Genomic DNA, 25,396 nt, shown 5'->3' with positions numbered 1-25,396 from the left:
AGAGGAGCCCGGGAGGTTTGGGTTCGTCGCAAGTTGAGGCAAACTGACCTTTCGACGAGGGAAACCATTTCATGTGATGAAGGAGGAGGTGTTAACGCTCTTCCAAGAGACAGAGGTTCTCCCGCAGTGGTCTAGAGTCCGAGAAGTAAGTGTATATGAAGCCCAGCAGAGTAGCAAGGCGACACAGTCCACCCTGATATCGGATCTCATTGCTGGACAGAAGCTCCTCATTCAGGAAGTTCAAAATCTCAGTAGGGAGTTGGCGGCCATGCGAGATTCATCTAGGTTTCGTAGGGTAAAAGAGGAAGCGGCAACCTGTTTCAACTGCCAAAAGAAGGGTCACTTTGCCAAGCATTGCCCAGAACCAAATCCAGGACGGACAGCCCGTGAAAACCAGAGACAGCGAGATTACAGACCAGCCCCTAACCATGGTCAGGGAAACTTCTAATCTCTACAGTTGATGGCAAAATGGTAGAGCCAACAGTGCTGCCCAGTAGAGAACCAATCTGAGTGAAAGTGAGTTTGGTGGATGGAGTCAGGGATGATGCAGATGACTCTGGAATATTGACAAAGCTTTTATCGCCCAGCCCCTACATTGATAGCAAGTATAGGGGGGCGACAACGCGGCTGTGTGTAAGATACAGGAGCAGAAGCATCGTTGATCCCATCCACTACGTTCATGAGTCACTTGAAGAGGTTATTGGTCCTCTGCAGAGGTTACCTACCCCAATAATGGTAGACGGGGTAGCTGAGACAGAAGTTCCAGTCAAGGGTATGTGATGGCACAGGTGGAAATAGATGGTCAGTCAGCCGAGGTAGTTTTTTTAATCGTTGGTAGTTGGCATCCACTCTCTGGAAGGAAGAAAGATCACCCTATCTTGCTAGGTTGCAATGCGCTGAAGGTCTTTGCAGGACTCAGGAATGCTAGTAGGCGCAAAGAAGGTTTAACTATGGCTCTAGATAGTTTAGAGTTAGACATTCCTGAGTTAACGAGCAGAGTAGCAGAGGCTTCTGCAAAGGTAGAATTGGCGCCAGCGGAACCTAGTGACATTCCATTAGATAGACCCACCCACTGCAGCTTAGAAGAGGAAGGTTCAGCTGACCAGAGTGTAAATGGTAACCCCACCGGCCTGGAAGAACACAAGAGAGAGATAGCCTATGTGAGTTCCTGTGTCAGTAAAATACCAGCTAGCTCTACAGATTATATTTCTAGCCTTTGCGCTATTGCTGTCCTTCCTGTTGAGGTAAGGAAAGAAGTTACTTCTAATTCGCAGCCTGATGGTATGACTCCATCAATCTTCCCATCATTCACTCACAACCAGTTAGCTGACATGCTGGAATTTAAGGTGGAAGTCTGATGACAATGTGGAGCCCCTTTCTCCAGATGTCAAGAGTTGTTTGTTGAGCATCAGGGAGTATTGGATCAAGAAGTGACAGGCAAGTATGGAGGAAGAGCAAGACAGCTACTAGTACCACAGATGTTGCGTACCAGACTGATGGAAATGGCCCATGACGAATGGGGACACCAGGGCATTAATTGGACTTTTAGCATTCTGCAGATGCGCTGTTTCTGGCCAGGGTTGCATAAAGATGTTCAGTGCCATATTAAGAGGTGCTTCACTTGCACCACTACGAAGAGCCCCACCCCAGCAATACGAACCCCGAGATGACATATCTTGGCGTCAAGGCCTTTAGAGTTGCTGGCGATAGATTTTCTCAAATTAGACCGAGGGAAAGGGGGATTCAAGGATGTTCTAGTAATGACAGAGGCCTTTACCAAATATTCACAAGCCGTACCATGTTGAAACCAGACTGCAGTTGTTGTGGCTAAAGTTCAAGATCATTGGTTTTCTCATTATGGTGCACCAGTCCACATACACTCGATCGTGGTAGTAATTTTGAGAGTTCACTTATTCAAGATCTTTGCAGACTGTATGGAGTTGTGAGGACGCGTACGACACCCTACCACCCCCAAGGGAACGGACAAGTCGAACGATTCAACCGCACCTTATGCCAGATGATCAGGTCGCTGGAACCATCGACTCGTCATAAATGGCCAGAGTTGATGACACACCTGGTGTTTCTCTACAACTCCACCCCTCACAGTGTCACTGGATTATCTCCATACAGATTAATTTATTGAAGGGAACCTTCTACCCCTATTGATCAACTGTTAACAAACAGCCAAGACTCTTTTACAGAAGATTTCATCGAAAGTCAAGCAGAGGCACTGCAAAGAGTACACCAAATTGCGGCGGAGGATCGGACAGAGACGATGTTACAGACAGGTAGAGAGAGGCAGTCGAAGACCCATGAGTGAGCCATTTGCAAAAGGAATGCAAGCTCTCTTAACTGTTATCCTGCTGAAAGCCACGATCGTGGCCCCCAAGTTCCGTGCGGAAAGCCACGATCGTGGCTTTCATGTAAACACCCGAAATATTGCCACGTGGCTTGTGATTGGTTGACACTAGGCACTAGATATCGCGTCAGCGAATAGGAGTTGGTATTAGAAGCTACTATAATGCCGAACTTGACCATAAATCCATAGGAAATCGGCAAATTATATGCCAAATCCAAACAGAATCCAGAAGAAAATGCAAGCAGATTGCAATACGGAGCATGGTAAAATTCGCTATACTACTACCAACAGTGAAGAGGCAGTCGGAAGAGCGAAACTTTCACTAGTTTTCAGAATTATTATCGGACGTTTTGGAGTGAATTTCAAGATGAATTCGGACGACGAAAGTGATTTTGATAACTTTGGAGACAGCATTTCTGATATTGCTTCCGGTGATTCAGCTTCGAGTGATTTGAGTGAGTCTGAATCATCCGATGGATCAGATTCAAGTGATGATGGTGGGCCTAACCTAGGCCTACTAGTTAGGCCGTGGATCGCTATACCGGATTTACAAACGGACATAATGCCAGCTCATACGTTCCAGTACAACGGTGACAGTGGTGTTGTTGCAGCCAATTTTCGGCCTGATATGAAGCCAGTGGATTATTTTTCGAACCTCATGACTGATGGAATTTTGCAAGAGATCGTAGATGAAACTAACAGGTATGCCAAGGAAAAAGTTATGAGAAATACACCTCTGCGGAGAAAGTCAAGATATGCTGAATGGAATGGCACTGACCTTGAGGAAATGAAGGCATTTTTGGGGATCATTGTCAATATGGGTCTTGTCCAAAAAACATGTCTCAATGCATACTGGGATAGCTCCAATCCATCTCAATCGACCCCTTATTTTCGACACGTCTTTCGGAGAGACAGGTTCTTACTACTGTTGGCCATGTTCAACATGCCTACAATGGAATGTGATGCCACCAATATTTTTACTGACTCAGAAAAAAGAGCATACTCTCTCATCCACCAAGTTGGGGAGACATCGCAACAAAACTACATCATGAAAGAGGCAGTTTCTGTTGATGAAAGCCTAGTGGGTTTCATGGGGCGGTACCGGGGCATCCAATACATGCCGAACAAGCACCATCACAAATTCGGAGTGAAAATGTGGTTGTTATGCGAAGCTGACACTGGCTATGCCTATCACATGATCATGTACACAGGAAGGAGACCTGGGCAGCCAAGACAGGACAATCAGGGATACAAAGTGGTGATGGGTCTCATGGATCCCATTTTAGATAGGGGACACCACTTATTTGTCGACAACTTTTTTTCCTCACCAAAACTTTTTCGTGATCTCTACGATCGGAAAACCTTTGCCACTGGGACATGCCGGAGTAATCGAATGGGACTTCCAGATAGTATCAAGAGGAAGCTGGCAAAGGGTTCTGCAGCTGCTTCACGTTCTGGGCCCCTGCTATCGGTTGGATTCCATGACAAAAAACATGTTATCATCCTGTCAACAGTGGCCAGCGCAAATATGAAGGACGTGACATCGAGGCGAGGTAGGGCTAGGCACATTCCTCATGGGATCGAACTGTACAACAAGTCAATGGGTGGAGTTGATTTGAGTGACATGCGTCTGTACTGTTTCCTAGATGAGCGGAAAACTTGGAAATGGACAAAGAAATTATTCTTCAACGTCATCGGTCGCATGACTCTCAATGCATACATCCTCTACAAGGACCATGTGACAAAGGCTGGAATCAAGCCCATGGAGAGACGGATTTTCCAGGTGAAGTTGGTGGAGGGACTTGTTGGAAATGTAACAGCTCCTGCCATCAGCAAAGGGGGAAGACCACCAAGCAATCCTATCGCTGCTGGTGTCAGGCTGAACAATCCAAGATCTCACTTGAAGCAGACGAAGCTTGCAAAAGGAAAGCGGAGAAATTGTGTAATCTGCACTGATCACCAAGCCCGGCCAACACCAAAACGAGTGCGGACTAGCTACATCTGTCAAACCTGTGATGTTGCTCTTTGCCTGGGACCCTGCTGGGAGCAATACCACACTAAACAAAACTTGTAAGAACTGTCTTGAGACTCTGGACAAACATGTGAAAGAAGAGAGCGACACTAGTACTCATTTTTCTCATTTTTCATTCATTTTCAATTGATTGATTGATTAATTGATTGATCAATTAACTAATTAGTTCATTATATGTACATGTTATGACTGGAAAACTGAATAAAGATACATACCTCCTGAAAAGAAATACTTTCTAAGCTTATGGGACATGTTAAAACAGATACAAATTGAAACAGAGCAGAAACTGCATTATAAACTGCATTTTATAGAAAAACTACGCGCACTGCATAGGTTTTGTGTGTAAAACTCCGCAGGATAACAGTTAAAGAAGTGTGGATTAAAATGTAGGCACAAGCTGGATGACAAGTATAACAGACAAGCTTTTGTCGTTATTGATATTAATGAAGAACAAGATGTTTACCGTATAACACCTATTTTAGGAGGCCCAGAGCAGACGGTCAACAGAAAGCTGTTAATCAAAGACCCACGAAATGAACTTTCTTGCCCTACACATGAAGGAATTGATGACAGTGATCCCGCAACCGAAGATTTTGATGATGATGATAATGATGACGACAATGATGCCACGACTACCAGACTAGTCCCATACTGGTTGTTCCTCCCAGATGATGGTATTAGTAAAAATCCTCCTGACCCAGTTCGTCGATCCAATCGCATCAACAAAGGTCAACATAGTAATCCAGCACACCTGCCTTGTACTGCGGTCCACAACAGAGACTAATCTCTTTTGGTAAAGAGGATGTCTCGATCTTGCATTGTCCACTATCGATGAACTTTTGTCATGTTCATCATGAAGGGACGCGGAGGGGAAGTCGAAGGAAGGGTCAGCCTGCTCGTTAAGACCAGATTCAGAGACAGCAGTATACGATTTCACCAATTTATTCAGTGTAGATAAACAGAAAACGTAGAGAACAGGAAAGCATAGAAAGCAGCCCCAAGCCAAATATGTCAATTACAAGTTGTGCCCTCGTAGACAGACCTTCACCATCGCACAACCGAGTAGCCAAACAGAACCAAAATTAACTCTTTATCATCGTTTAATACTGGAAACGGACAAACTTTTCTTCTCTTTTTCTAATAAAGATCATGCTCCTTGAAATTCCCACATGCAACTCCTCCCCACGCCAAGCCAGGAGGGTGCATTAGCATAAACTCAGGCTAACAAGCGCATGGATATTCTTAATAATTACATCCAAACCCCGTATTACTTCAGAGATTTGACTATAGCACCAAATTATAAGTAATTTTAAACATGTATACATAAGAAAAGTAAGAATCAATAGTAAAACAGACTTACAGGATGAAATTTAAGCAGCACTACTTTAGCTTAAAGATGTATCTACATTAACAAAATAAGGGAAAGTGAGGTTATAGACAAAGAGATGCTGTTGACCACATGCTGCCCATGTGGACCAAGCTATGAATAATTCATGAGCCAGCCAATTACAGAAGAACAATAACAATATTGTACTAAGGACCTATTTTCAACTCACTACAAACTTCCCCGCATTTAATGACTTATGCCCTCATAGTCACTAAATAAATATAAACTAACAACCAAAAATAATGTGGTGAACCATGTGTGGAGTCACAGAACAGGTTCCCCGCATTTACAAACAACAACTAAACAAATTTGTACTTACATATTATGTACAAGTTGAGAAGTACACAACAATAAGAACTATAAATTGCAATACATACGTCATAAGGAATACAAGACAACCACTTAATTGTGTAAGACAGAACGTGGAAGATTGCAAGGGTTCGAATGTATACCCTTGGTTTGCCTAGCCGATCGGCGGAGTACAACTTGGGGATCTGCAATTGGGTCTCCTTCTGGCTCATTTTCTCTTGGCCTCCCCTGCTCAAGAAAGAACCACCATGGCAGAATTGGTTGAATGTCTTCTGGCTCTGTCTCTTCCAATATGTCCTCCTGTTCATTAATAGCTAGTTCAGGATCCTCAACTTGTTGTACATCTCTAGGGTCTTCTGTAAGGAGTCTTCTGTTTACTGTCTGAATAGGACCTCCTAATAACGGACGAATACCATAGACATCTCCTTCTGGATTAACTCTAACTATGACAAAGGGATCTCTATGAAATTTATCCTCTAGCTTATGTCGGCCATCGAAAGCAGTCCTTCTTAGCAGTACTCTGGCACCTACCTCAAGAGGAGTACTCTGCGGCAGTTGGTCATACTTTGCTTTTTCTTTCTCCTTGGAAGTCTTGATCTTTTCTGCTGCTACTTTGTGAGCTTCTTGTAACGCAGCTGCCTGTTCGTTAACGAAATCCTCATCCCAAGTCTTTCTGGCATTACTAAGTAGCTGGTCTAAAGGTGTATATGGTTCTCTCCCAAACATCATCCTGTATGGAGACATGCCAGTCACTCGGTGTGGGGTACTGTTGTATAGAAACACAAGGTTTGATAGTAGATCTGGCCAATTCCTCCTCCGGGCTGGGTCTAGGGAGCGAATCATCCCGCAAAGTGTACGATTGAACCTTTCAGTTTGACCATTTCCTTCCGGGTGGTAAGGTGTTGTTCTCGATTTGGAAATGCCATACAACTTGCACAACTCCTTAATAGTGCTACTTTCAAAATTTCTGCCCTGATCAGAATGTAGTCGAAGAGGGACTCTGAGTAAACCACTTGTCTCTTAAGGCTATGGCTACAACAACAGCAGTTTGGTTCTTACAAGGAATTGCTTGGCTGTATTTAGTGAAAGCATCAGTTATGACAAGTACGTCCTCATATCCGCCTCTCCCAACATCCAGCTTGAGGGTGTCCATGGCTACCAGTTCAAGAGGTCGGAAAGCTATGAGATGTCGACGTGGAGTCCGCACTTTCGGTGTAGGGGCCTTTGTTGCCACACAAGTAAAACACTTCTTAATATGCTTCTGTACATCTTTGTGAAGTCCCGGCCAATAGCAACGTGCCTTGAGAATACCAATTGTCCTTCCAATACCTTGGTGCCCCCACTGATCATGCGCCATCTCAATAAGGGTGGACTTCAGGACTTTTGGGACTAATAGTTGGTTAGACTGCTTTCCAGTATTCATGATCTGTCGATATAGTACTCCCTGGATTTCTGTGATCTTGTCCTTTTCTTTAAGCCAGCCTCTGACTTCTGGGGAAAACAGCCCTGTTCCATCTTGTGCTTGCCAATCGGACTGCCAACACTTCCAGACCTCCTTCAATGACTGATCTGCTTGCTGCATCTGTCTCAGGTCTTCATGCGAATAGGAGGGAAATACGTACGGGGAATTTACTTCCTCAGCAGCACCACAGTGTACAATCGACCGCATCTCCGAAGGAACAGAGGAACCAATACTTATTTCTGCTTTCACTGCTAGCCCGCTGATGTTAACTGCATTGTCCGGACAACGACTCAGTGCATCTGCACACCTATTCTGTTTTCCTGGACGGTATTTGATAGTAAGGTCGAATGGTGCTAATTGAGACACCCAACGCTGCTCGGTGGCCCCAAGTTTAGCTGTCTGGATATAAGCTAGAGGGTTGTTATCGGTAAGTACAGTACACTTTGAGCCAATTAGATATTCCCGAAACTTATCAGCAACCGCCCATTTCAAAGCTAATAATTCAATCTTGAAACTTGAGAAGTCACTATAATTTTTCTCGGCACCTCGAAGACCTCGACTGGCATATGCCACTGGATGCAGCTGTCCATCTGTTCCTACTTGGGATAAACAAGCTCCTAATCCTCTCAAGGAGGCATCTATTTCTACTACAAAGTCCTCACCAAATCTTGGGTACGCCAGAATGGGTGGAGAAGTCAAGAGTTCCTTTAGTGTTGTGAAAGCTTCATCAGCTCCAGGTGACCATTCAAAACTGCCTCCTTTCAATTCTTTCTTTGTCTTCTTTGGTGACCCGCCGACAAGGTTATAGAGTGGAGCAGCAACCCTTGCAAATCCAGGAACGAACCTCCTATAGTATGCAGCTAAACCTAGGAAGGACCTCATCTCCGAAGCATTACTAGGAACAGGCCAATTAAGGATTCTCTCAATCTTACCTGGGTCTACAGATACCCCACTAGCATTTACTATGTGGCCAAGATGGTGAACTTCTGCTTGGAAGAGATGGCACTTCTCACCTTTTAACTTTAATCCATGATGAATCAATCGCTTAAAGACGTTGCCCAGTCTGTCTAAGTGCTGGTCGAAGGTTATAGAGTATACCAGTATATCATCGAGATAAAGGACCAGTTGTGACATATTCAAGTCTCCAAAGATTAGTTCCATAAGCCTCTGAAATGTACTGGGGCTATTGCAGAGCCCTTGCGGCATCCTATTGAACTCGTAGAGACCCCATGGCACACGAAAAGCTGTCTTTGGAATATCTTCCTCCTTCATGGCAACCTGGAAGTACCCATGCGCTAAATCTAAGGAAGAGAAAAATTTGGCTCCTCCCAAGACTTCTAAGGTTTCCTCAATTCTGGGTAGTGGGAATGAGTCCTTCAAGGTGATTTCATTAATTTTCCTATAATCTATACATAGACGAATACCTCCAAACTTCTTTCTCACCAGAACGATTGGGCTTGCATATGGACTGTTGGATTTCTTGATAATTTTCTTATCTAGCATGTCTTGCAGATCTTTGACTTCCTCTAATTGGTTTGGTGGTATCCTGCGGTACGGCTGCCTTATTGGTGTGTTTTCTTGAAGCTTCATTTCGTGGGGTATGGCATCACAAAACCCAAGATCGAAGTCACCATTTGAAAATGCCTCAAGATTATCCTTAACCAGGAGAGCAACTTTTATGGCCTGATCAGTATCCAATCCTTTTAGACTAAGGCCTATTGGTAACAGGAAACTGGAACCATCTGGAAACTGAAATTTCTCTCTTTTGTTAACTTCAGGGCTGGTACACTTAACCTCCGATTCAGCTCCTTCTACATCAACATCGTAAATCTCCTGTACATCTACCTCTATATGGTCTACCCTAAATGATGTAAAGACTTCCGATCTTGGTCTTGCTGGGACAGCTTCCGCAACTCTGTAATTTGGAGGTATGCACACTATCTGTGCTCCAGGGTTTGCAATCAACAGGGACACGGTTTGATTTTCTGGCATGATACAACCCTCTACCACTTCCCATTCTGTTGACCTCAATCCACTGACCAGCCACGTCCCTCCTTCAGTCTCTTCAGATTTAAATCTACACTCTACTCTCCTTGCAGAATATGGAGCAATTACTTCCTTTGAAGATCCAGTGCTGATGTCTGCAGGTGCAAAGGATACATCTGTTGACTGCAGTTTAATTGGTACAGATGTCCCTTCTAACAGTATTTGGAAGCCAGGGTCTGTCTCTTCTCCATCTATGGCAGCAATTGCAGCAAGCTTCTTTAATGCGTTACATCCCAGTAGAATTGGATAGTCCTTCCTTCTTCCTTCAAGAGGAAGTTCACTTGGCAAAACAAGGAATCCAACGTCTACGGTCCTATTTTGTAAGCACACTTCTGCCATCACGAAACCTTCAGCTGGAATGTGCGTTTCTCCAACTCCTTTAATAGTGAGGGCATACCCCAGGGTGCTGAGAGATCCCAACACTGGCTCCAGAAGCTCATGAAAAACTTGTGATGGAATAATAGACGACTCCGCTCCAGTGTCTATAACACACCCTATTTCTACTCCTGCAACCTTAATCAGAGCCGTAGGACTTGGTGACACTATCTCTGAAATACCTGTCAGTCTCTCTACAGCCTCACAAGCAAGTGCTGTAACTTTTCCATTAACTAAGAAGTCTCCCACAACCTCTGTACCCCTCTGGGTTTCCTCAATTTGTTCAGCACTGTGTCCTTTCTCTGAACAACCTCCATCCCCTACCTTACTCTCTATCACCTGTAGCAACTCTCCTTTCTCAACTGATCCTTGATCTACAACTCCATCACTCTCCTCCCTAATTCCTTTTCCAACACTGCATCCAAGCTCAATCTCTCGACAACTATCCTCAACCTGACTAGACTCCATCTCTCGACGACTCTCCTCTACCTGACTAGGCTCCATATCACCACTCAATTTCTCTACCTGATTAGACTCCATCTCTTGACAACTCTCCTCTACCTGACTAGACTCCATCTCTCGACGACTCTCCTCTACCTGACTAGACTCCACCTCTCGACGACAATTCACTACCTTTTTCTCTTCTTCTCTAAAGCCCAACTCTGTCATACTACTACTATCAACCCCATCTCCAATCTCTCCTCTAACCTCAATCTCGTCTATGTTACTCTCTTGCTTCAATACTCTATTATAACTCAAATCCTTAGGTTCTACTACTCCCATGTCTACTTCAACAAAATCTGGACTTCCAGGGATCCCGTCACTCCTAATCTCTGCAGTTTTCTTCGCATACATGTTTCTCTCTAAGGGCCTTCTGGTGGAATAAGTCCGCTCTACTGTTTCGCCCACAACAGCAGAGTGAATTAGTTTCCCGGTCGGTTCTTAGGACAGTCAACCGCATAGTGTCCCTTTTGGTTACAGCTAAAACATGTCACATCTGCAATAGATCTCTGTCGTGGATACCTGTTGGGTGGTTGAAATCTGTTGGGTGGTTGTCTGCTGGACCAGTTTGGTCTCTGTTGTCTCATATCTTCCTTGAGTTGTTGGACTTCTGAAGACAAGCCCCTCAACAATTTGATCTCTTCTCTCATGGCCACAACCTGTGCCAGTAACTGGGACTGTTGCTCTGCCATTTCCCTTAAGGTAGGACCAGTTTCTGCCTTAGAAATAGATATTTCGTCTGCAGTGACCTCCCTCACTTTAGTTACTTGATGGGTTCCACCATCTTGAAACAAATAGATGGCTTCTTTCCTCATCTCCTCAAATCCGTTGTCTTTAGTGGCAAGGGATATTCGTCTTAACTCTCTCCGAACCCATTCTTCTCTTGCTCCTGCAGAGAATTGATCTCGGAGGGACCTGTTTCTTAGTTTTTCCAGGGCCTTTGCCTCTTCCTGCGTCGGTGCAGTAGTCTCCATCTTATTGTAAAGCCGTATAAGCGACCTACTAAAATCTGCAAGAGACTCCCGCTCCCCTTGTCTCCTGTTGTGGAACTCCACACTAGCACTCTGAGCTGTACCTGACACAGAAAAACAGAGCTCCAAAGCCTTCTTTACCTCTGAGTAGTCTGATCTATTTTTGTCAGAAAGACACATCACCTCTTCTCTGGCAGAACCAACCAGGTGGTCGACTAAGGCTCTAGCTTTCTCTTTGTCTTCTAAATCAAACGGTTCCACAATCTGTTCGAATTCATTTAGCCATTCACTGAAACTAAGCTCTCCTGGTCGTGTTTGGTTCACCTTTGAATTTGGTGAGCCTCCCCTGCGGTATACCATGGAATCCCATAGCTCGCTTGAAAAATTGACTCAATGCATCAAAATCAAACTGACTGCTCGTTGTCCCTCTGCTTGATGCACTCGCCCCTGTATCTGGTAAATTAGGCCCGGGCATCCTGAATAAGTTGCTTCTGGCGTCTCTTTACGTAATTTAACTAACAATGAGGGCCTCAACCTAAACTTACTATTACAACTTGAAATTGACTGGTGGCCTGGGGCTGTTTTCCACTTTATCTCTGGTGACACTCAGTTTCCTGGACAGCTCCGTAGAATCCCACTTCTGACACCATTTGAAGGGACGCGGAGGGGAAGTCGAAGGAAGGGTCAGCCTGCTCGTTAAGACCAGATTCAGAGACAGCAGTATACGATTTCACCAATTTATTCAGTGTAGATAAACAGAAAACGTAGAGAACAGGAAAGCATAGAAAGCAGCCCCAAGCCAAATATGTCAATTACAAGTTGTGCCCTCGTAGACAGACCTTCACCATCGCACAACCGAGTAGCCAAACAGAACCAAAATTAACTCTTTATCATCGTTTAATACTGGAAACGGACAAACTTTTCTTCTCTTTTTCTAATAAAGATCATGCTCCTTGAAATTCCCACATGCAACTCCTCCCCACGCCAAGCCAGGAGGGTGCATTAGCATAAACTCAGGCTAACAAGCGCATGGATATTCTTAATAATTACATCCAAACCCCGTATTACTTCAGAGATTTGACTATAGCACCAAATTATAAGTAATTTTAAACATGTATACATAAGAAAAGTAAGAATCAATAGTAAAACAGACTTACAGGATGAAATTTAAGCAGCACTACTTTAGCTTAAAGATGTATCTACATTAACAAAATAAGGGAAAGTGAGGTTATAGACAAAGAGATGCTGTTGACCACATGCTGCCCATGTGGACCAAGCTATGAATAATTCATGAGCCAGCCAATTACAGAAGAACAATAACAATATTGTACTAAGGACCTATTTTCAACTCACTACAAACATTTACTGTACTCCTGCTTTGCGTGTGGTGTTTATGCCTGGTAGGAGGTATGAATATTTAAGTGGAAATTCCCACTTATGGTATCCTTTATAGTGTGTCTAGTAATTATCAAGTTTTGTTGCAAATTGGTATGTTGTTCTTATGGTAGTATTAGACGATTTTCAGTGTAGATGTGTGCTAGTACTCAGTGGTTGGAGTTGTATTCCACCTTTACTTAAATTATAGTTTTTTTAAAGGAAACTCAGTCGAGGGCGATGACTATATTTGCGGGGAAGTCGTGATAAAGTGGAACATGGTAAAACCAAGTACTACTCTTCATCATTTTCATTTGCATGACTCATCGCTAGCTCCCCATCCAACTAGATTCCCGAATCGCTTCTTTGGTGTCCTGAACTACTTCATTCCTTCACTTATCCTTTGTTAGAGAAGACATTGTATTGATTGTTTTGTTAGAGGTTATTCAACCATTCATGTGAGGAAATTCTCTTTAGTTTGTTCGTTAAGGGTCCAGACTCGAAAAGTCTCTACTTACTTCTGGTTCCTCCACTTCCATTATAACATATTTTGAACTTTGTATATTGTTATTTCATCATAATGTGAGTAAATCACTCATTGACTCTGTTACTGTTTATATATATATATGGAAAGTGGAAAATAAACTTGGAACTTGAAAGAGCCTAATTCAGTGTGTGTTGAGGCTGTGTCTGTTTGTTTTGTTTGATTACTTTGTTGGCAATTATGACTTTATTATTCTGGACTGAATAAATTGAATAAAGCAAGTATTTCTCTTCATCATTTTCACTTGTGTGGCATGACTCACTGCTAGCTCCCCATCCAACTAGATTCCCGAATCGCTTTGTTCCTTTTTTAAAGTATTGTTGTAGAATTTTTAATATAGATTTTAACTTTCTTACCAGTACTGTAAACAATGCTGCTAAATATGAGTTCATTAGAAGTGAAAACTGCATACAGAGAAATGACAGACATTCTTTGCATACCGAATTTTTTGCATACGTACTCACTTCTTTGCATACGTACTCACTTTTCATGTCCTGTTTATAAATATTTATATTTATACTGGAAATAAAAGTATTAATGACTCCTTGGCTTCTTCAACTCTTACAAAAGGCGAGGGAAATTACACACAGATTAAAAAAGAGGCACTAGATATCATCTTTGGTATCAAAAGGTTCCATCAGTTCTTACTAGGTAGAATCTTCACGCTAATCACTGATCACAAGCTGCTACGACATCTGTTAGGGCCAAAGTCAGCAATATATTGCAGCATCACGTCTCCAAAGGTTGGCAGTCCTTTTTTCTCAATTCCACTATCAGACTCTCCCGGTTTTACCAAGAGACTTTCACCCGAATCTCCCGGTTTCGTATTCTATTCTCCCAGTTTTATAGTGTTTCATCACTTGCGACATTCTGAAAATAGCCAACAATTAGTCCTATGCTTAGTAATTCCCCACAGTAACGCTGAACAGGAAAGGCTATTCAGTGTTGTTCGCAAGAACAAGACAGACAATCGATCAAGTCTCAAGCTTGATGGGACTCAATCTAGCATACTATCCATGAAGTCTCAGTACCCAGAGTCCACTGTTCCCTGTTTCAAACTACAAAAGAAACACTGATTGAATGATTCTCTCACTGTATTGCATAAGTAGACTATACCTATTTAGGAGTATTTATATATTATTTCAGTTCTTTTTTCCATCTTATTAACCGTCATTGGTCCTGATTCCTACAAATTGTTACCGAATCTCATATCGCCGGAAAAGCCAGGAGACAAGAAGTTTCAAGAACTCCTGGACATTATGGGTAAGCATCAAAACCCCACCCCATCAGAGATAGTACAAAGGTGCAAATTCAACAGCCGCTTTCGCCAAGCAGGTGATCGGTCTCATCGTTTGTTGCAGAGTTGCATTCTCTAGCAGAGTTCTGTAACTTTGGGGATACATTGAACATTATGCTACGGGATAGATTAGTGTGTGGGATTAGTGACGATTAAATCCAACGATCACTTCTGTCTCACGCTAAGTTAATGCCCTAGAAATATCATTAGGACTAGAACTAGCGTCAAAGAACGCCGACGACTTGAAGCAAGCATTTAATCAACACATCGGTATTTCTACATCTTGCAATCAGGTACTGCAAATTCCCAAGGGGAAAGGGCAACGCCGCTCAAAGGACAAGTTCACTGCAAGGGTCAAGAAGTTTCACCCCTGCTATCGTTGCGGGTGTAGTAACCACCGGTCAGATGATTGCTACTTTAAGAAAAAGACATGCAATAGTTGCCAAAAGAAAGGTCACATCAGTAAAGTATGTCGATCCAAGGCAGTAAATCAAATAGCTGAAGACAAAAAATCCTCGCATCAATCACTAGGAAATTCCGATTATGTAGCGAGAGGTTATGACTTGTTTCAGCTAAAGTCACAGGAGGGAGGACCAATAAATGTTAACCTCAAGGTTAATGTTTCCCATTGCAAATGGAAGTCTATACAGGCGCTGCTTTCTCCTTAATGTCAGAAGATAACTTTCGCAAATTGTGGCCTGGTGAAGAACTAAACGAAACTGACTTATCGTTAAGCACCTACACCGGTGAATCATTCGAGGTCACAGGAGTTTGCGACGTCAGAGTGGAGTATGAGAACAAAAGATAGACATTGCCACTATTCACAGTTGAGGGGAATAACCGCCCTAGTTTATTCGGCTAGATTGGTCATCCATCAATCTAGTCAGAAGTAATAGTAACTTGCGTGAACTTCTCGGCTACATTTGTTACGCACACAGGACTATACCGCTATAAAAGGTTGATGTTCGGCATCAGCTCAGCACCAGAGCTATACCAGCATATTATTCAGCAAGTTGTGAGTGGATGTGATGGCACCCATAACATATCCGATGATATTATCGTACACGGCAAGGATGTGGAGGAACACGACCAAAGACTGGAGAAGGTTCTGCAGAGGATCCAAGAGGCTGGATTAACACTGAACAAACGGAAATGTGAATTCAGAATGACTGAACTTGTTTTCATGGGACATAAACTGTCTAGTGACGGAATCTGCCCAAGTGATGAGAAAGTTGAGGCAATTAAAGATGCTAGACACCCAACCTCAGCCTCAGAAGTGCGCAGCTTTCTCGGTCTGGTACAATATTGTTCTAGATTTATCCCAAATTTGGCAACGATATCTGAGCCATTAAGACGGCTAACCAAAAAGGGGGAAACATTCAGTTGGGGAAAAGAGCAAAAACAATCATTTCAAAGTCTGAAAAATGTGCTTTACTAAAGCTGACACACTAGCATATTTTGATAAAAATGCCAAAACACAAGTAATAAGCGATGCAAGTCCAGTCGGACTAGGTGCTATCTTAATTCAAATTCAAAATGGTGAAGCGCGCATCATCGGGTACGCTAATAGGAGCTTAACTGATGTTGAGCGTCGTTATTCTCAGACCGAGAAAGAAGCCCTGGGTCTGGTATGGGCTTGTGAGAGATTCCATATTTATTTGTATGGGACAGATTTTGATTTGCTAACTGATCACGAACCATTAGAATATTTATTCCAAACGGTCAAAACCATCAGCACGAATCGAAAGATGGGTGCTCAGGTCACAGTCCTATAACTTCACAGTCAAGTATATTCCTGGTAAAGAGAACATTGCAGATGCATTGTCTAGGCTTACCACAGGCAAAGTAGGGACTAGGGTCAACATAGGTGAAGAGCATATCAGATTTGTTGCTCAAAACGCTGCACCGGTAGCAATTCCAATCAAGAAAATTGAATATGAAAGTAGTGTGGATGAATAATTGTCACTTCTCAGGGATTGCATACAAAAAGATAATTGGTCAGAATTGCTTACTCCATATAAAATGGTTAGAAATGAATTAGCAGTCGTGGGATATTTGGTTCTCAGAGGCAACAGAATCGTCATTCCAAAAGTGCTTCGTGCGCAGGTCATTGAATTGGCTCACGAAGGCCATCAGGGGATAGTGAAGAGTAAGCAACGGCTCCGAAAGAAAGTTTGGTGGTCAGGTGCTGATAGAGATATTGAGTCAAAATGTAAGACATGTCATGGATGTCAAGTAGTGGGTTTAGCATCAAATCCTGATCCAATACAGACCACACCCCTACCCACTATGCCATGGCAGCACATAGCAGCTGACTTAATGGGACCATTTACCAGATGGTTCATACCTATTCGTGGTTGTGGATTATTTCAGTAGATTCTTTGAAGTAGATGTGATGAAAGTAATTACTTCTGAAAAGTTGATAAAATCACTAGGACCAATATTCAGTAGGTATGGTTACCCTGAAACGCTAAAAACAGACAACGGTTCAAATTTTGTTTCTGCTGAGTTTGAATCTTATCTGGAAACTTGTGGCATAAGTCATAGGACAACGACACCACTTTGGCCCCAAGCCAATGGTGAGGTGGAACGACAAAATCGCTCACTCCTCAAAGCCCTCAAAATTGCTCAGGTAGAAAAGAAGGATTGGAGAAGTGAATTAAACCATTTTTTGATGGCTTACCGTTCTACTCCTCACAGTACGACTGGAGTGAGTCCGGCAGAGCTCATGTTTAATCGTAAGATTCGTACAAAGTTACCAGAATTAAGTAGAGTCAGAGAGAATGTTTTAGTTTCTGATAGAGATGCAGAAATGAAGCAAAAGTCTAAAGACTACAGTGACTTTAAAAGGAATGCAAGGGATAATGAAATTGGCCTAGGAGACAAAGTACTTGTTAGACAGGAGAAACAGAACAAGTTATTACCACCATACAACCCTGAACCATTTGAGATTGTAGATAAGTATCACACTCAAGTGACAGTCCAATCTCCTCAAGGTGTTAGGTATAGAAGCAATGCCTCTCACTTAAAGAAATACATAGAGGAAGATACACCATATCAAGATAGTAATACTGATAATTGTCAAAGTGAGTCTACTGGCAATGAATGTCAGGAACAAGAATGTTCTAGTCCAAGAATAGTTAGAGTTAAGAAACCACCTAAATATTTAGAGGATTATGTAACTTAAATTGTTGCAAGCCAGACAGGAACACATGAAGTGTTTGTAAATATGTTACTAAGTTGTTTATTACACACAAAAAAGACAACAAAATTCTGTTCAGTTTGCAAGAAAAGATATATTTGTAAATATGTTCATTAAGCATAAAACAGTCATGTAAATTGATTATAATCACTGTGTTTGTTAAAACTGAAGAGGTAAGGAAAAACAATTCTGATCTTACAATTACATCATAAATTCTGTATTCTGAAAAAGGGAGGGATGTTGTGTACTGTCGCATGATTCTAAATAGCGCCACCAGCTCGACCCTAGCAGGTTATTCTATTTGATGGCTGGTCACAATGAGTTATTGTTCTACTAAAATGGCTGAATAAATTAATCGAATCAAAGCCGCGAGTCCCATTCGTATTTTGTTAGAATCTGGTTAAATCCGACGTAGAAAGGGTGACTATTGATATTAAGACTGTAGGGAGCACCCTGACCTATGCAATGAAAGGTTACATGAATCTTCAAGTTGTAAACCTAGGAAGAAACATGTCATCTTAAAAATGGCTTTTGTTTGAACATTCCAAACTTAATTTTCTATCAAACAAGATGCAGAATCCCTCCATCTATATATGCTGCTGCCCAAAATGTACTGTAAAAACAATATTTTTAATAAAGGATGTTGTGCCTCTACCAGGTAATAACTTTGGAACGTACGTGACTATATGTTTACATTAGGTTCATAAAATCATACCAAACTGCTCTCCCACATAAAGTGTTCACTATACATATTGAATGTGATGATAATTTGAGGAGAAAAACATGTAGAGCCTTCTTCGTGGATGCAGTTTTTCTACACAAAAAATGTAGTTTTGTCCTTCAGGCCCGACTACGTGAAGAAAGAGTATACATATTGAATGTGATGATAATTTGAGGAGAAAAACATGTAGAGCCTTCTTTGTGGATGCAGTTTTTCTACACAAAAAATGTAGTTTTGTCCTTCAGGCCCGACTACGTGAAGAAAGAGATTCCGAAAGCAAACCGAGGCAGAACAATAATAGACTAAACCAACCAATCGTTCTTTGGGAGTAGTTAAAACGATCGACCAACCATCAGCTAAAAATTAAGCATGGCGTTATCGGCATCACTCTGGCATTGTTCAATTATCTGCTACTGCCAAAACGAATATAAACTCAACTTCGGTTCCATTTGTTGGAAAATGTTAATAGAAGATTGTGAGGGAAAACAATGCGCCCTTTGATTGAGGTCTTCGAATATATTTGGAAACGTTTGCTGATTGATACTGAGCAATCTTACGGTTTAGGACATGAGTGGCGCTCTTCATATAATAAACGAAGGCTAAGGTGCCTGGCCGCTCCTAAAGCGGATTTCATAACGTTACCGACAGAATTAGAAGGCCCCTCATGAATGGTCGTGGACGATTATAATATCAGGATTACTGGCCTGTGGTTGTCATGTCCAAGTGACTGACTGTTTCTGTTCCATTTCATTGCCTGTGGTCGTCAAAAGCATGAAAGCTACCACGCACAAATCAGGTTGAGGGCATTTTCGCCGTTTATCAGGGGCTGCCTTTTTTGGACGCTGTTGTGCTGGGGAGGGATGTTTCATTTCGGGGTTTGTCTCTGCAAGTCGGTGGGCGTATTTACTTTTTTGGCCCGCTTGGCTTCATGTTTCTTTGTCAGAGTGGGATGGTTGGGTAGTGCCGTTCTGGATCCCACATGGCGAATGATGAATCACTTAAAAAGCACCACGCTCAAAACAGTGTATTTGGTATTGTAATGTTCATTTACTATATCTAAAGGTCTGTAAGGTTGTGTTGACGTTGTCGGTGGGCTTACGCCAGTGGGGAAAGAGAACGTTGGTAGCCAGAACGTTTCACTGCACTTTGCATTATTTATAGGAAGTAAGAACTACCTACCGACGTCCACCTTACTTCACATCGTCGGGGTCTATCTTAGTTCCAACATAGGATATCCTTATTTATTTACTACCCGTGATGCGGGTCACATACTGGGACTATATACCCAACAGACGTTTGAAACACCACATCAATATGTAGTGACGTTAAAAGAATCAACTCCATAAGAATTCCATAGCAGAACAAAATCATAACAGCGTTAGCATCTATTATATTCTTTCTCTGCGTGATCCGTCACGATTGAATCGGTAGTGAGTTGATCACGCGCAGATCACCCGTGATGCGGGTCACATAGTAGTGCTGCACTCAATAAGGTGTTACTAAAGCAGCCTGCAATCAATCAGTTTTATGGTTTGCTACTATTTAACCGAGCTAAGCACTACTAGTCGTACTTTACGTGTCGGATATTGTCCCCGTTATGTGGGTCATCGAGTGGAGTTGAATTTTCGCTAGTGGAGTTAAATTTTCGCTAACAGAGAGTTGGAATATCTTTGTGCAGGTTCTAGTGTGCTTTTTACGTGGCCCGCCCTTCGGGATCCAAAACGTCACGGCCAAACTAGTATTCGTTGAACTATATACCTAAGAGGTGTGCCGGAGAGGGGTCATTTTGTAGTTTTTTTTTAATGTATCAGTGGGTGTTTGGGCGTTTTCACTCTGCAGGTCGGTGGGCGAAAGCGATGTACTTTTTTTTGGCTCGCTTGACCTCAGTTTTCGATTGTAAGAATGGTAGTGCCCTTTGGCCGTGACGTTTTGTATCCCGCATGGCGGGTCACGCATAAAGCACAGAACACTGGGTTTGGTACAAGGGAAATACAAGTCAGTTCAGCTCCGACATCGGTTGTGTTGTCTTCTATTTGACTGTCTCGAGTCTCTCTCTGTCATTTTTGACCCGACCTCTACAAAAATGACTATTTGTCAATCTTTGCGTGAATCATCGTCTTTGAATCTGTAGTTACTTAATCACCCGTGATGCGGGTCACATAGAGTCGTTGACACGAGCAACACAATTAACCGTAATCTGCGTATTGGTATGTGTGCCCGTAGAGCGGGTCATCGTTAAGTGGTAGTGAAGTTAAGCGTGTGTTTTGTAGGAAAAACATTTTCATTTCATTCAACCGCCTAACTTTACAATCACGCTGAATCAAACTGTCAAATAAAATCGTACTCTTCAAGTCCCCCAAGCCCCATTTAACAAGGTTCACCCCATCAAAAAGAACGCCTTCTTTTATTTAGCCTGTCGGGTAATCGAATGATACGGATGTTAAATAACTACCAAATGTTCTGCCAAGTAGCCATTCATGTGTGAATATGCTGGATATTTTTTTTAGCGTGCATCCATTCATTCTCAATGTGGTTCGTACAGGCTCCTGTTTCTGCGTTGACGAATTCAACAGAATGATTGAACTTCAGATGAGAATACCCCCTCTTTACTGAGGCAATCATAGGCCTTCCAACAGTCGCTGTGGATTGAACCTGGCCATATCCATTTACTCAACTGGCACCATACACATTTTGCCCCTGTCTTCCACCTCTGCCTCCAAGAACCCATATTTATTCCCCTATTGTGCTTCCATAATTCATGGAGGTTGGGTATGGACAGGAAATCCTCCGATGTAGATATCATGAAATCACTGTCCAGTACCGTGAGTGATAATGCCTCCTCAAACAAGTCCAGCAACATTATATTATCTTCCGCTTTAGATGGGACCGTCGACAATGTGTGCGGTATCTCTTCATCATCATCTCATGATAATCGCAAAGTAATTATACAATTTTGTTTGTGGCATGGTGATTGCAGAATGGATGAGATCTCAAAATGTGGATGAATAAACCTGGCCTTATCCATTTTTCTCAACTGGCATCACAAACATTTTGCCCTTGTCTTCCACCTCTCTGCCTCCAAGAGCCCATTATTCATTCACCTATATAAATCTTGGAGGTTAGGTATGGACAGGAAATCACTGTCCAGTACCGTGAGTGATAACGCCTCCTCGAACAAGTCCAGCAACATATTATCTCCCAATTCAGACGGGACCGTCCCTTTTTTAAAGTGTTCGACTTGACCTTTGGTAAACAATTAACAAAACATAGAGAAGAATGAAGTTTACGTAAAGATGAAAGGTTACGTAACAGCATATTATCTTAACTGTAGGAGCCCAAAAGAGAAATTACCTGTGAAGTTTCCTTTATTGTCTTAGGCCATGATACGTCTCGAGGAAGTGTCATTACGATTCGATAAGGTTATAACACCTAAGCATCAGAAGCGCTGTTACGCATTAATCGTTGGTAGTTCTGTGAGTCGAGTCCAACTGAAGGTATGAACTCACTGGAAGGCAAACGCCCCTTTTATAGCCAAATCAGAGGTGCGCCATACGCTGCGATGGTCAGTGGCGTTTTTACATTTATTGCCACGAAAATAAGTCATTTTGGAGTATGTTCCACAATTCTTGGAGGTTAGGTATGGACAGGAAATCCTCCGATATAGATATCGTGATAACGCCTCATCGAACAAGTCCAGCAGCATTATACTATCTTCTGCTTCAGATGGGACCGTCGACAATGTGTGCGGTATCGATTACATCTCCAAAGACATACGTTATATCAACTTAACCTCTACACGGTTCACATAGTAACATGAAACATGTCTCAACCTGAAATTAATTATGTTGGGTCACCCCTTGGCGACCATCAACGCAAACAATTGCATCATTACATATATAGGGTAAATATTAAATAAAGATGTTTAATAAAGATGTTTTTAAATATTGGAGAAAGGTGGAGATTGAGGGTAAGGTGTGTTTCACTCCACGGTGTAAAAATACGCTGTCCCCTCAAGTCAATTTCATTTCTAACGGTGTACCAAAACGCCAAAACTCTTTGGTTGTACCTCATTTCCGTCAGGAACTGCTTAAAAAATTCTTGAAATTGATAAATTGCGTAGTCTCCATACCGAGCTACAGTTAAGAAATGAGGCTATACTTTTTTGAGCCAATAGTTACCGTTTACTATACTGCGCCTGCGCTAATAGATGGGATAGGTGGTGGTGAGAACACCTCAAACGGTTCACTGAGAGGAGAGGAAGGCTGTGCTGTAGATGTTTGTGAGGGACCGTCAGAGGGTGTCTATATATACTACTTGTCCCTTGATAAGTTTTAAAAAATAAATACAGAAAACTTCTCGTTGGCCGTTTCATTCCACAAACCATCCAAACGATTTATAAATTTTCCACACACAATTGAAAAAAAAGGTAATCCAAATTAATAATAAAATAGGCAAACATCGAATAAACACTGCAAAATCCACGGGACAAAATTTAATAACACAAGATAACGTCTAAATCAATGCCTGATTTATTGAGTTCAAGTTATTTTTCAAAATAAGTATGAATAGTTGCGTGCAACATGCGTACTGTCTTCGAGATGAAACACATGTGTTGGTTTGCAACCTGCTGCGTCGTAATCCTCTGTCAATGGCGATACTGTGGTGGAGGTTAATGCAGCGACCGCTTTATCGGGCTTGGCCATTGGAGACTGATTTCCTCGTCTTGAGGTATTGGTGTCGTTACAGTAGTAATGACGACGGTCTAGGACTCTTGCTTTGTTATGCAAATGATAGTATAAAATATAATATTATTATTAATATCGATCTTTTTTTATAAAGAATAAATTTATGATGTCATATGACAGAACGCTTATTGACAAAGTCTAAGGCCAAGTGCGCCTCCTTTTTCCAAAGTTTCGAGATAGAAACATGACACGTTGGCAACAATTGACATGATTGGCATCAACAATGGGCTGTGTCAATGGTTTAAAGGGCATCTTAATGACGAGCTTTAGTAAAGTGCTCTTATGTAAGATGATAAGGAGGATGATGACTGGGGGGGGGGGGTACGTAGCTTAAAAAACCTAAATAACTTAAATTAATGAAAAGAAGATAAGACTGCATGTTTAAGAAGTCGGATCAGTCTGCTCTTTCTGGGGAAATTGGTGGCCCTTAAAGAGCCGTTGGAAGCCGATCAATATAGGTAAGTTGTCCTACCAATCAATGTTGGCCAACTCCTGCTCGAACTCCACATTCAATGAGTAGCGGAGTGTCTCTTTCTGTACAGCAAACCAATCGTATAGTGCCAATATCAGGTATCGCAGTCAAAATCTTACCTGACTTTCCCTGTGTTCAGTTGCAGTCGCCGGAGTTTTGTACTGGACGTCGTTGTCCGAATCTTTCAGCCACATATTCTTATTTCGGCTCCCACTGTGTCTGACCTCGACCGTGACCTCTTTTAGGAAAATCCAAAACTTAGCTCTGGTGCAGAGCATAACGAACATTTCGCTTTGCAAACTATCTTTGCAAACGCCTCCTTAAAGAGAACTTTCATCTCGTCAGCATACCCCTGGTGTAAACGCCCAGCTCTTGGAAGCCGTTCAATATAGGTAAGTTGTCCTACCAATCAATGATGACCAACTCCTGCTCGAACTCCACATTCAATGAGTAGCGGAGTGCCTCTTTCTGTACAGTACATCAGTCGTATAGTGCCAATATGAAGTATCGCAGTAAAAATCTTACGCAGCCTAAAAAAGGTTCAAGTTAGAAGCTTTATGGATTACCGTTACTCTTTGTTTGACGTCAATAAGTAGCTTACATCTAACGTTGGTACCATCAGAGGGTCTTCTATGAATGAGCTCTATTTGTCGGTAAATCCCCAAAGATTTCAGAAAATTTGAGATCTTTCTTCGCTCAGTTCAGGTTTGAACCATTGTAGTATTTGAAGTTCGTTGAGGGTAAGCTTTGCTTCCTCGTAACTGATACCATGCCATGCTCCCACCAGGGCCTTCAGAACGATCAAACGCAATCGGTATCGAAGGGCATTGTTTTTCTTTTCGATCGCATGACTCACTTACGCCCGATCCATACGCTGTGCGAGCCTCTCTGATGAGGTCTATACGTGTCTCCAGGACAAACGGATACATCCTGCCAAACTCGAATTCTGCAGTTTCCTTCACTTTAAGGATGGCTAAAATACGGTCAAAAATTCTGTGGACGACGTCACGGTCAATACAGTCTATGATAGATTGCCACATAGAGTGATCATAAATTATGTCATCCATGACACACGGGTGATGCGTTTGACTGGGATGATTAATGTCACAACCGTAGCAGATCCTGTAAGGATAGGCAGTGATCGCATCCTCCAAACAGTATAAGAACGATGACTCCAAGACGTTAAATATCATCTCTTCAGACACTTTGTTGTGAGAGAGTACAGAAATGATGCACAGCGCTTGATCAGCAACCGATAAATAAGAGACGGATTCACATCTTTAACCCTTTTATACACGTCATATCTCACACATCGTCAATTTATCGAGTGAAAAACTCAATCACTGCTAATAAATCCGTTGTGTACAATGAAAACACGATTTTGGCACGGGATGGTGTATTTGTCGTTCGAAATATTTGATGGCCCTATTCAGAGCCGACGGAAAAAATCCTGCTTCGTGTCTTTAAGTTCTTTTAGTATTCTTCGTCTGAAGGTATGTCTTCATAAACCAGGATTGGTATTTCTGCCACTGATATATGTATGCCTTCATCCTCTTTTTCTGCCTCATCGAAAGTTCCTTATCCTCTTCATCCTCCACC

At 42.3% G+C, this 25,396-nt stretch overlaps 1 protein-coding gene across 1 annotated transcript; it reads left to right on the top strand.

The window, feature by feature from the left end:
* Positions 1–2,346: 2,346 nt before the first annotated feature.
* On the top strand, positions 2,347–5,240 carry LOC139982093 (piggyBac transposable element-derived protein 4-like). Its single transcript, XM_071994631.1, has one exon. The coding sequence runs from the start codon at positions 2,565–2,567 to the stop codon at positions 4,431–4,433; it is 1,869 nt and encodes a 622-aa protein (XP_071850732.1). The 5' UTR covers positions 2,347–2,564; the 3' UTR covers positions 4,434–5,240.
* Positions 5,241–25,396: the final 20,156 nt, after the last annotated feature.

The sequence above is a fragment of the Apostichopus japonicus genome, chromosome 16, assembly GCF_037975245.1.
Source record: "Apostichopus japonicus isolate 1M-3 chromosome 16, ASM3797524v1, whole genome shotgun sequence".
Classification (NCBI taxonomy): domain Eukaryota; kingdom Metazoa; phylum Echinodermata; class Holothuroidea; order Aspidochirotida; family Stichopodidae; genus Apostichopus; species Apostichopus japonicus.
The sequence above is the reverse complement of the archived record's forward strand: the minus strand, read 5'-3'. Positions and strand labels throughout refer to the sequence as shown.